The sequence below is a fragment of the Symsagittifera roscoffensis genome, chromosome 1 (assembly GCF_963678635.1).
Source record: "Symsagittifera roscoffensis chromosome 1, txSymRosc1.1, whole genome shotgun sequence".
Classification (NCBI taxonomy): Eukaryota; Metazoa; Xenacoelomorpha; order Acoela; family Convolutidae; genus Symsagittifera; species Symsagittifera roscoffensis.
Window position 1 is genome coordinate 90,972,938 of NC_087062.1, and position 12,931 is coordinate 90,985,868.

The 12,931-nt window shown below is 37.4% G+C and overlaps 3 protein-coding genes across 6 annotated transcripts in view; 1 reads left to right on the forward strand and 2 right to left on the reverse strand.

The window, feature by feature from the left end:
• Window positions 1–12,931, forward strand: part of LOC134852115 (uncharacterized) — a 380,695-nt gene that overhangs the window by 24,309 nt on the left and 343,455 nt on the right. The gene's annotated exons all lie outside the window — the stretch shown is intronic.
• LOC134852134 (heat shock 70 kDa protein 13-like) overlaps window positions 1–12,931 on the reverse strand; it is a 162,732-nt gene that overhangs the window by 20,213 nt on the left and 129,588 nt on the right. The window lies entirely within an intron of this gene.
• The window catches only part of LOC134852143 (CDK-activating kinase assembly factor MAT1-like), a 138,978-nt gene continuing 129,592 nt past the window's right edge, over window positions 3,546–12,931 (reverse strand). The window contains exons 1-3 of one of the 4 annotated variants that reach the window (XM_063868468.1): window positions 5,384–7,090; window positions 4,945–5,039; window positions 3,546–4,468 (exon numbers count right to left, since the gene is read on the reverse strand). In XM_063868468.1, coding sequence (XP_063724538.1) covers window positions 3,614–4,468; window positions 4,945–4,986 — 897 coding nt within the window. In that variant the 5' untranslated portion in view covers window positions 4,987–5,039; window positions 5,384–7,090 and the 3' untranslated portion in view covers window positions 3,546–3,613. Of the gene's footprint in view, window positions 4,469–4,944; window positions 5,200–5,383; window positions 7,091–12,931 lie in introns of those variants that run through there. The other 3 variants (XM_063868443.1, XM_063868451.1, XM_063868460.1) reach the window with 3 other exon arrangements.

The window sequence follows — 12,931 nt, forward strand, 5'->3', positions numbered from 1 at the left end:
CTGAGCAGACAAAACTTGGGTAAACGACTTTGGTCCGAAAAAATTAGCTGTAAAACATTTTGAGCCAAAAAATTCAAGTTTTACACCCACCGCCCACCTGATTAAAAAATTTGGTGGCTCAAACAATGAATTCTCAGGCATCAGCCAAAACCATTTACAAAAACCTTGAAGCGAAAAAAGAAAACTTAAAACAAGAGTTGATTTACAAGTAACAATTAAAGTCGAATGGAACGGCCATTTAAAATGCAGACATGCCCAAAAAAAACTGTTGACAGGTACTCTGATAATCTATTGACAGCCGAGCTAATCTGTTGACAGTCGAGCTAACTGATTCAATGGTGTGGTTAAACTAATTTTTAACTAGAAAAAAAGTCTACACTTGAATTTGATAACGCTTGCTAATCGCAAGCGTAAAAAAGATCTATATCAGGTTGAAGCTCTTTGATTTTCAAATTCTGTTTACGATTTGCAATTTTTTCGTAATAATATCCTATTCAGAGAACACTGGATCATTAGATATTTTCAGCTGGGAATTCAGAACAGTAAACTGCATATTATTACAGAAAAATGTTGAAAAATAACCAAAAGTTAACGAAAATAACGAACAATAAGTTTGATTTAAAAAAATTGGGAGACAGGTAAAGCTGGAGGTATTTGTTTAAAATTTTTTGAATTTGTTATACCTATGCGGGATGAAATACGTAATTTAATTTCAACATGTCGACTTTGCCCAAAACCTGAGTCGTAGAGGAGTTAACTGGGATGATTGAAAGTTTTTGAGAATTTTTGAGTTTTACAAAAAATAAGGAGTCACCGTTTCTGCAGGAAAAATGCTCGCAACAAGTTTTTTCGATTTTGAACCCTTCATTTCATTTCACAATAGATAGTTTTTGAAAGTCGGAAGTTTTCTGAAAAAACGTCAAGAGTTCAATCCATAACTTTTTCCTGCAAAAGTTAGGTCCTAACCGCTTCAGCAGAAAAGATTCCCAAACTTGTTTTCTCGATTGAACAATCAACCTAAGAATTGGCGGGGTAGTTTTCGAGAAAAAATAAGAAGCTTCCAAAAACAGGGTCCAAGATTCAAACGCCAGAAATTTTCGGAAGGCCAGAACTTTTTTCCAAAAAGAATTAGGCGTAGGCGTTCATGCAGGCTTTCAACAACCTGTTCTTTCGATTAAACCCTTGATATCAGATTTGGCGTGATAAAATTTAAGGGTAGTAGTCAAGAAGTTTCCAAAACACGGTCAACAAATCAAAATATGACTTTTCCGAGAATCATAGCTTTTTCTGTAAAAAAAATTTAGGCGTAGCCACTTAAAATGAAGAGATTGATTTAAACTGTTATTTCGATTGAACTCAGATTTAGTTGGAAAATTTTCGAGAAGAGTCAAATACTTTCAAAATCGAATGAAAGAAGTTTTTTTCAAGGACCAGAATTTTTGTTTTAAAAAGGCTCTAATTTTTCATAGAGCACTACCCTTTGTTGGCAAGCCCGCGACACATTGCGAGTGCAGCGGTCACTATTGAAGATTTAAAAAAGAATTCTAACATTTGGCGTTAAGTTATTTATTTTTCGGTACTTGAGTTCAAGTTTAGCCAAACTTTCGGTGGCAGAATTGTCTGCATGCTCTCGGTTGATTTGTCCAAACTTGAAGCTTGCAAATCTTTGACCGAATATCCTAACCGCTAATTAAATTCGATCGCTTTGTAAAAATTGAATTAATAAACAAACCAAACGAAAAAACATAGCCAATATATAGTTGTGTAAATATCAAAAAATGCAAAAAAAACGAAAAAATGACTTCTTGAAAAAGATTAACTAAAAAAGATTAAGAAAAAAATTTGAAAAAATCAAAAACATTATTACTAACAACTCGAGATGTGAGGCCATTCAGAACGTTTCAATTTTAGAATTCCAACGCCAAAAGAACAATAGACGGAATAATTCAATGATGTCCGTTAAATAAAAGACAAAGATTCCGTCAAAAATGCTACCAGAGGCGAAGCAATGCTTTCCACTACCTGCGACACAACACAATGGAAAACTAGCAGAAAGAAAATGAGACGAAAGCTGAATAAACCAAAATTTTTATATCTTTGCCATAAGAAAATCAATTTGTAAAGAGATGACAACAAGAAAAATTGAAATTAACATTTCTATAGAACCAAAGCGTGTTAACCCAAAAAAAATTTTCATACAAAAGTTCCAAAAAAAATTATAAATTAATCCTCAAAAGACTCACACTTATTGGAAACTTTTTTCGCCTATCCAACGATGCCATATGATAGCACTAAGCGGATTAAATACAAACCAAAAAACAAGCAAAAAAATAACTAATTAAATTTGTATGAAAAAATTTCGGAAAATAAAATTCCGTTAAAATCTAGTAACTCAATTACCTCAAACAATGAAGCTTTAAAAAGGAAACTTAAGAATTTAGACGTGGGCTGAACCTACAAAAAGAGTCCGTGCTACGGGAACAGAGCCAACAAAAATGAACAGTCGGACGAAAGCAGAAAAGATCTGGTTTACAAAAAAAAAACAAGTCCCGCCCGGATTAGAACATCAAACCTTTGTCGTCTGAACTAGGTGGATAACCTCTACGCCAGATGCGCTGTGTGGTTGATTGATTTTGAATTTGATATGAAGCAAAATGGAACATCTGCGGAATCTTATTTAAAAAATTTTACGGTGAAAAACTTAGTACCAGGTTCCAACTACTTTGCTTATCGCATGGGTAAAAAAGTTGTCCACAACGTTCATTGAAATTTAAAAACATATTGAACTTTTTTTTTCATCATACAAAACAAGACACGAAGCAACTTAGTAGCTTTCTTCATTTTACTTGAAAAAATTGATCGATAGGAAAATGTATTGAGAAACTTAGCCAACTGAAAGTTGGAAAACAGTTATAAAAACTGACATTATAGGAAAAATTTCACGTTTTTATATTTTGAAAAAAAAAAACATTTAAACATGCGAACTTTATAGGAAAAATTTCACGAACAATTCATGTTTGAACCTTTTTTGATAAAATTAACCTAATTTGGGAAAACTGGATCAAAAGGTTTTTTTTTGCTGGGTGATCTGATAAAAAATTCCATTTTCGGTATTAGAAGTCATAAACATCGGTCGAATCTTGACTGAAGGGGTTTCACTATGACATATCACTTGACCCCATCTGACGATAACAAAGTTTCTAAGTTCGCTAGGAGAAAAGTAATTAAAAACATACGATTACAGTTTGTTACCAATTCGTGATCGGAACAACATTAACTGACGCTAATTAGCACCACTCCTTATTGCTACGCTCAGACTCCTTTACTGCGAGCGCCCACAAAAAATACTGACCTTCAGTAGCGGATTTAGTGGGGGCGCTATTTCTAGCCATTTAGTGGGGGCGCTATTTTTTTCAGTGTAAACAGCTGGAACACGCAAACACAGTCAACTATAATTTTTAGACACAAAAACATAATATTTTCATTTTTTTCATGTTTTGTGCTTTCGGTGTGTTGCATTTTCTCGGATCTTTCTGGTGTTTCCCTAGTAAAAACAACTTTCTCTAATGTGACGTCTGTTTGGGATTTTTTAAAATTATCGACTAAAATAAATCTAATAAAACAAACAATTGTAAGCATCCGTCAAGGCCCTGTTGCAAGCCAGACCTTTATGATAACCACCTGCCTCGTCTGATTCAGTTGTACTCACTACATAATTCAAAATATCCACTTCACTTTCTTTCTCTTTCATCATCGGAACTTGGGGTCCGTAATTCATGATTTCAACTTCTGTATAATTGTAACAAATTTCATTCTCAACCACTAATTCAGCTGGCTCTATTTTTTCGTCTACAAACTTTGTTGATTCTTCCTTTTCCAGTAGTTGGTTCACATTTTTTTGATGTTTGTTCAAAATTGCTTCGACAGGCAAGGACGATGTTTCTAGCTCTTTCAGTAGATTCTGCTTGTTACTCTTTCTAACTTGGTTAAACATCATTTCTTCCATCGCTACTTTCCGTCTCAACTCTTCAAAAGTTTCCCTTTCGATTTGAATCTGTTTTCTAATTTCCTCTTGGTCCTTACTGAATTTCTTATAACGGTTCTTGGCTATTGTCTTCTGATACTTTTCTTTCAAAGAGTCAAGCTTCGACTTTGTGGCTATAAGCTCACTACTATTTGTCAAGTTAAAGACAATATCTTCAACCTGCTCCAAAAAATCATTGTATTCTCGCAATGAACTGAAATCCTCCTCGTATAAATTCAACTCCTTCGACACTTTCTTGCGAATTTCAACTTCTTTATCAACTGAGGCGTCTTCAAACACTTGACGTCTGAAGCTGGAAAGAGTGAGGTTTGTTTTGCACTCGTTACAAGGATGTGGTGCCCGAGAAAAGTAGGCATTCATGCAATGTTCACAATAAGAATGACCACAGGTTCCAATAAACAGTCTCAAGTTCGGGTTCCTGTACTGTAAAAAAAATTACAATGAAAGTTCGTAAAGCTCAAAAAAGAAATTCTCCTGAATACTAGTAAAAAATTCTCAATGAATTAAGTTCGAGTTTTTTGGCACTAATAATCGGATTCTCTTAGCGACCTTGTAATGAGCTAATGTTGACAATTTCAGGAACACTGAAGGAAAAAAAAGGCGCAGCAAAAATTGCAAGCGATATTCAAACTCGTTTCCATCGGTTATTGCTAAAGGATGTACCCTCTCAATAACTAAGCCAATAATGATATTCGGCACTTTTTAAAAGTTTCGAAGCATATTTTTCTAAGAATATCGCGAGAAAACAACTTTTTCCCAGCATACAAATTGTTGAGTATGAACACGTATAACTAAATCACTGAAGTCAAGGCTGGCAGCTCCTATATGGCGGCGTCAAAGTTTTCACTCTAAAACATTTGCAAGTGACAAAACCTGTATCTTTGAAAATGCACACTGACCTTCGTTGACCCACAGTTTGGGCACATAATATCATTGTCCATTTTGATGAAAAGATTTCCACTTCAGAACCACTTCGCTTTCAGATCATTCGAACCTCGTAAAGATAAGGTAATACATTGGTCAGATCTAGTTGCTCTTAATCATATTAAGATAACTTGCCCCGTTAAAGAACCAGGAAAGAAAGATAATCGGTACTAGTTTACTTGTTTGGTTCCGTGACAAAACTAGTTTAGATGATTGGTCCCGCCTATTTTCTAAAAAAGATACAGCACGGGATTTGATCCTACGCCTTTGGGCTAGTAACCGGATTCGCTAGGCCCGTTTTGACATCAATATGGAGAAATTAAACTACTTGATGTTTGAATTAGCCACATACTGTACCTCTGTTTTTATTATAGACCACAGCATTTTTGAGGGGCCAAACAAGTAAAGTAGTACCCGATAATCAGCAGTACGAAGCAGAACGGAGGTTACGTGGTAGAAACATGACAAACGAATATTCATACTCGTCAGTAAGTAGACAAATGCTGTCGAGTTCAAGCATCCGTAGCGAGATACTGCATCCAATCTAAAAGACAATAGATTATGCACACACGCTATGTTACAATGATATTAACCAATCAGAATCGAGAAAAGAAAGCAAACGTACGAAATAAACAATTAATTATTTCGTACGTTATCTTTCTCATCTTAATCCTGATAGGTTAATATTATTATCTACTTATTGACGAGTATGAATATGCGGTTGTCTACTTACAGACCGCACTGCTAAACGGACATTCTTAGATAAAAAGAACCGTGCAAGTTTCTAGTTGCTTAACCCTTTCACAACTTTTTCTTCTCAGCGTATTTTTTTCGACTTTCAATGTATTTAGGTGAGTGCCTTTCCGTTTGAATTCTCAGAACTTCCAAACAATTGAGACAGAAATAAAACAAAGGACAGCCCCTCGCAATCGAAAATTATGCCGCATTTTGGAACAAATTGTTCAGCAGAGGCGAAACGTAGATTCACAATACTTGAGATTCATTGCACATAAATAGCATTGCAAGCAATCGAATGGAAAATTAGACAGAAGCCACGAATTCGAAAAAAAAAATATTTCCAGTGGTAACTAGGCAGACAATGTTTGGAAAAATGCCGTTGAGATGAAAAAAGTTGCGAAAATTTTCTGCTGTCAAAGAAATTTTGACTCACAAAGTGGTTACGTCCATCGCAGCACAAAAAAAAATATGATTACGCTATTTGAACGACATACTATCAGGTAACTAAACTGATATAACATAGGCCGAAACTGTTTAAGCCTGAAAACCTTTGAAACTAATCATTAAAACGGAACTTTTACACAGCGGCGTAGCTGAGCTCCGCACAACTTACGAAACAACTAGACCTATCAAAATGAATGCAGATAGTAGCGAAAAATTATGCCCAGCCTAAACAATAGATTGCAAAATCAGCATCGGAACAAAATTAACCAAATGGTGACAAGGTAGAAAACACCTGAGCAGCAACTCCTCAAACCAAACCTTTTAAAAATCAAACTAAATTAAAATTTTCACGTCCACCTTCCCCTCATAACACACGGGAAGCAAAGAAATTTGAACGCAGAGGCGAAGCTGCACTTCGCAAACACTAGCAATAAAATGACAAAGAAAGCAGCTATATAAATTGCAATAAGAAAAACTAGAAAATAGCCTCGAACTATAAAAATTTCGGCTACGTCTCGGATTCTAACTGCGACCCAGAAATTATTCGTCTCACGCACTAACCACTCAGCCAACACGGACGCTTAATAAATCACAAAAACTAGCCACAGATAAAGCAGAAAACAGATGCTAAGAAACTTCCAAATGCTACAGATCGTGATTATAGCAAAAGCGCTACCAAATAAATAACAAATTTAATACAACTTTTGGTTGCGAGTAAGGTTGGAAAAAAAAGAAGGCTCGTTTTAATACACTACACTCGAAAGTGTAATTATTTGTAGAACAAGCTAACACTAGATGAGTCGGGGGAAAAACCCAGATTGCAATACAAAACTTGATACTCAATTACTTGAATCTTCACAATTGTTCGATACCGCACTCTAAAATGGTTAAAAACTCTTTTAAGGATTTCAGGACTTTTAGGGAATTTTTTCAAGAAAGTCCGTACTTTGGATGAAAAAGCCGACAAAATTAACGACACAATAATCCAACAATTCACGTTTTTCCAAAAAAAAATTTTCAAACTCAATAAACATAAAAATTAAGATTCGAACACTAGACCAAAAAGGATGGCTTGGAAGTTGGTGAGGTTCCGTTATAATCCAAGGATAATTCTTACAGATTTGTCAGAAAAATTATTTATGGGAAAAAGTCTTGTTTACAGAAGGAAAAGTCTAGTTGCCGATTATTACACATGCACTTCAAAAGCAAGTGCAAATCAGTCGGCTTCAAATAGTTTAAAATTTTTGAACAAATTAGTACTTTCATATTAGCCCCGGCGCTACCCACTGCTGGGTCATTCATTCTGGAGGGATGGGTGTCATCATTGGTTTTCGACGTAGTCGTCTCCACAGTGAGGAGGCGGATGACATTAGAAACCCTTCGACCGGGACCGAAGAGAAATTTCAACGCACAACCTTTGTTTTAAGAGCATTGCGACTTAGTTTTGTTTTAAGAGCATTGCGCCTTACCCGCTCGGCCAAGGCCGCTCAACAATCAGGTTATTCAGTTATGACAATAAATCGCAACACTAAAAAAGACTGCAGCAGGCAAGACGCTCAATTTCACTGTTTGAGTAAACTTATGAAGGAAAGCGTTTGATTTTAGTACATGAAAAAACTTTAATGAATATTTTAAAGTTAAATGAAAGCAGTATCAGCACCCAATCGTTTTTGATACAAGTCTATCGTAATCCAACACCGAATTAATTCAAAAACGCTGAGAAAACCTTAAAACAAAATGCATCGATAAAAAAAGGTCCATTGGTTGAGTTTTAGATGTCTAACAACTTGGTTGTTGAACGAATATAATTCAATTGCTCTTCTAGCTCCATTTCTTTTTGGTACTCCTGAAGAACTCGATCCAGTTTGTCTCTAAGAACAAAAGATTCAGCTGGCTTTTTTATGTGACAGTTTCGGGCATTGAATTATTGGCTATTATTCAAAAATTGAAAAAAAAAACTTCTGATCTTCAGTTTTATTTGATCAGCTACCGATCCCAAAGCCTTACAATCTTCTAAGCATTTATTGAATGGAGCAAGTCGAGTGGTCAATCATTGGTTTTACTCGAAATATTCAATATTGAAAAATTTTGTCTTCGTGAAATACTATTCAGCTAACAAAAACACTAAATAAAATCCTCCCTATTAAGGACCCTATATACATACCAAATATATCCCCATATATATATCCCAGCATTATGAATTTGAAGGAACACTATATGGTGCGAATATGTGTATATAACTTTTGCAACCAATAGGTGGGAAAGATAGCAATTGGAAGTATCATAGGTCACTTTAACAAAAACCTCACGTTATCTTCGAGAGCTGAATGTTCATTTGATGTATTGAGAACCCGGTGTCCGTAACACTATTTTCAGAGGACCAAAACTGGTGGAAACTGCTCAGCAACTGCGCACATTCTTCTAGTGTAATCCTTAAGCTTCGATGATGCGCCGCTTCAATGTAAATATGAGCCGTTTTTGGAGCTAATAGTAGATCTGCCACGACACTCTCTAATGATGATACTACATTCAAACATGCAGATATTCTTTCAAAAACCTCTGTTTTATCTTCTGAAAACAGCGCAACAGCCGGACCTATAGCAGAAGCCAGCTGCAATCGGGAATTTATTCGTTTTTCAGTGCAGAATGTACTATTTTGTTCGCTCCAAGTATTCAAACTTTGCATGAAATGTTCAGAATTAGAGCAACAAACTTTTCCGGGTTCAACTGATCTCACGCCAAAAGAAAACAAGAATGACGACAAACTATCTTCCCACGGATTCATAATAGCGCTTAAAACATGAAAAACAAAAAATAAGATTTCAATGCATCAAGAGTCACAAGAAGCAAAATACTAGAACAAAATGAAAAATTATTAAAATGTGAATTCGAACGTTTTCGAAACTATGTCCATCGTCAGGTTAATAAAATTGATTTAAAGTGATTTACAGACAATAAAACATCATAAAAGACCATTTATTGGTTCTAAGCAAAAATTAAATTCTTTCCACCAATCAAAATTTAGCATTATTACGTAAGAATTTCGTAATCTTTAGTTTTCTTTAATTTGGAATGCGTTAAAACTGTAAATTCAAACGAACGTTTTCGCACATTTTTGTGCATCTTCACGTTTTAAAAATTCTAAACTATCTGTACAAAATGATCAAAGATCATAAAAAGTGTCATACACATCATTATTGCAAAATTTAAAAAATTCAACCAATCAAAACTTAACAAATATTACTGAAATTATGTAACAACTACTATGTAACAATTTTAAACATTTTGTCACAAATTTCTGTGAGTTTTCACTTTTTTGTTTTTACAATTCCGTTTTGTCGTTAATTTTTAAGCTAACATGCAAGTTATTTCAAAATTTTTTGTTTCAGCCAGGATTTTTCGATTCTAAAACTACATGTAACAGTCGTCTACTTAAGTCACATATGAAGTTAAAGAAAAATACGCCCTATAACCATTGGCTCAAGAGTCAGGGACACTATCTCTTGTGTTTGTTTTTCTACCTCAAGCGATCGGAGCCAATTCGGTTCACTTGCGACTTGAGACTAAAACCCGCGTTACAGCTGAAAGGCCACTACCAAAATACCCCCACTCTAGAAAATAAGAATGACAAGAACGCCGTTAAAAACAGGGTCGGAATCTTATGTATAGTGACTTTTTATTAGACAGTGGACCTTTGATCCATTTCAGATGGATCAACATAACAACTCTCCGTAACTCAACATAACAATATAAAACACACTCAAGAAAATTAAATTAGGCACTGACATACCAACACAACCTATAGAATCGTAATAACTAAACTTTAAAGCATCTCTAGAAATGATTGGTTAATTAAATTTAACTCGAGAAGTTTGAAATAAGTGAGTTTTAACTCAAGAAACAAGTTTTTGATCTGGACCATTGGGCAGCTTCAGCTGTCCACTTTTCCACCGAAGGTTCACTCAGGTCCACTCTAGTTTACTTCCTCTCCACTCTCGATCGCTTTCCGTCTTCTGCCAAGAATCAGACAGCTCTACTCTCGTTCGAATTATGAATTGGAAATTGCGAATAGCATTTTCCCGCTGCTATTTTTGACTACTTTCCCCCGATTGTAGTTCGAGTCTACTGATCTTAATTTTCTGATATTTTCAGTTGTCGCGAGAAACTTGAACATGACATGTTCAATTCGATTTTTTTGAAAAATTGCATTTCACCCAAAAATTATGACCATACGTTTTCTCAAGGTCAAACTTCCAAATATGACCGACTGGCACATACTCCCCGGACTCAAGGTCGATGTCCTCTTCGTGTGTCTTTGTCTGTCAGTGATCCCCAGAATGTTGGGTGCGTCTTAAGATACAGTGCCAGTGGTCATTTACAGAAGTTTGCAGCAGATTTAACATCAATTCACAACCATGCAAAATTGTCACATTATCGCTAAACAGCAATCAAAATCTGCATACACCTGCATCCCAAATTTCCGCATTGTAAGCTAATGATTAAAATTTCCTTTGTTTTACCCATTCAAAAATTGTCAAGCAGCATTTTGATTTATATAGTAGATATAATATACAAATAACAATAATTTTTTATTAAAATTTCTTTTCCGTGCCCTCAGGTTTCATTCGAGTTCAGCCTCAAGCCCCTTTTTCTTGTCCCCGCTCACGACTCAAGAACCAATCCCCGAATACCCTCTTCAGTTTGTGCCCCTTGTCTTCGAGGTACTGGGTCCTGACACATTCGACATCGTTATCTGCCCTGCCAGTTCTTCTTAGTCATCGGAATTGATTACGATCTCTTCCCATGCCTTCAGCTGTTCGTAGGCCCGCATCCATTCCCTTTGCTCTTGTAGTCTTTTCGCCTGATTCGGCAGACCCTTCACTTTAAATTCTCTATTCATGCAAAAGGAATTGTGCAAGCTCAGGCTCACGTTCTTTGCCTACCCTCCTCTAATATCGATTCCCTCGCTTTGGTGTTATCTCGAGACACTCTACCACTTCTTTTCCAACCCGTGGTTATCGCATTGCGATGGGTTAGCAAGGATCTCATGAAAATTTCCGGCCCTATCTTGGTCAGGAACTGTCGACACTCCTTCTGATGCTTATTCATGTGATCCTTCGTCACCGTGTACAATCAGGACGTCATCGTCGCTCGAAACCTTCGGAAGAATCTTATGCGACTCCACACGTGCCTCTCCTCCATAGGTATAGAGAATATTTTGCACGCAGTCTCAAACAACTCAAGCCTCCGGTTGTAATCAATGGCATGTATTGATTCCGCTGTTGGTGCCCTCGACTCTCAATATTTCGTCACGTTTTCGTCGATCCATCGCAACGCCAGCATCGAGCTCACCACGAAAAGGCTGACCTTCAGCTGATGGTCGGGTAACCCGACTAACCGAATTTCTTCCACTAATATATCAAGCAGAGGTTCGAATGCTCCGGATACCACACTGTCTGTGCCAGGCAGTGGCATGGGCAGTCCTCATGTGTCAGCTTGACACTCCGGAGGTTGCGTTCTCCCGAAGCTTCCAACATCGGTTCAAACTCCATCATCTTCTCATGTGTCACGTCATTTTCTTCCATGGCTGGGGCACTATTCATCGCTTTCCCGATCGTGTTCTGTCTCTCGAAATCACTCGTGTGTTCGCTTTCTAAGCTCAAGAGTTCCTCCCCCCAGATCTCACTCAAGTTCTCTCTTTGATCACCTGGCACAGCTCCCGGGATCTTCTTCAACAGTCTATGTGAGTGATGCGACATTTGAGCCAGGCGTACACACTTGGGTATCGAGAAAGCTTTGACAATCAAGACCCTCTGACTGGTTTCCTCCAACATCGCCAAGTGTAATGGGTAGTGGCTTCCACACAGATTGGCCATTACCGATCCCACCAGAAATTTCGCATTCATTGGCAAACTGTAGGCTTCACTCACGGGAAACCCCATCTCCGCCTCAAGACCAATCTTCTATCCTCTGATGTGCTCCTGGACCATTTGTAACACTTCACGCCACGACTCAACGCTCAATGCTGTCACCAATGGTGTTCGGATTCTAGCATCTCCAGTGATTGCAAGTTGCACATCCTCGAGAAGAATCCCAATGCCGTCGCTATGTTCACAGTGGTGCTCGCATAGCATTCAGCCACTATCTGCACCTCACTTTTTCCTTTCTCCGTGATGTCACCAAACCACGTGGCTAGTTCCTCCTTCTGAAAATATTGTATTCTGACGCAGGATCGTCCGTCACAGGAATGCTCTCCACCTGCACACACCAGGTCCAGACAACTACCCGGTTCCATCTTCTTCACTAAATTATCCAGCTTGCTCGTCGTTTCCTCCGATTCTTTTCGATGAGATAAGATTAGTTTGTGCACCACGTTCAGATTCCCCAAATCCTCATCCTTCGCTGGTGACAGTCTCAATCGCTCTGTGATTTCTTTAATCAAACTCGCGTGGGGATGAGGGCACCAAGAGGGTCTCAGCAACTTCCAAACAGTCCCCAAATTTCTCACCCACATGTCGTTTCCATTTCCCATCTTTAGTTCCAACCTCTTGTTCGAGCGCGGCACGCTGATCATCTCTGGCATCTTCTCCAGTAACAGACCTAGGCTTGGCCTTTCCCTTTCCGTCGGGTCAATCTCAATGATTTTCTCCGTCCAGAGTTTTAACAATTCCGCCGCCTCAAAATTCATGTAGGCGCTTCCGGCCTCCGAATCCAATAAAGGGTTATAAGCTATTCCCATCACTCCAGAGACATGTTGATATTCTCCCCGTTTTGTGGGTT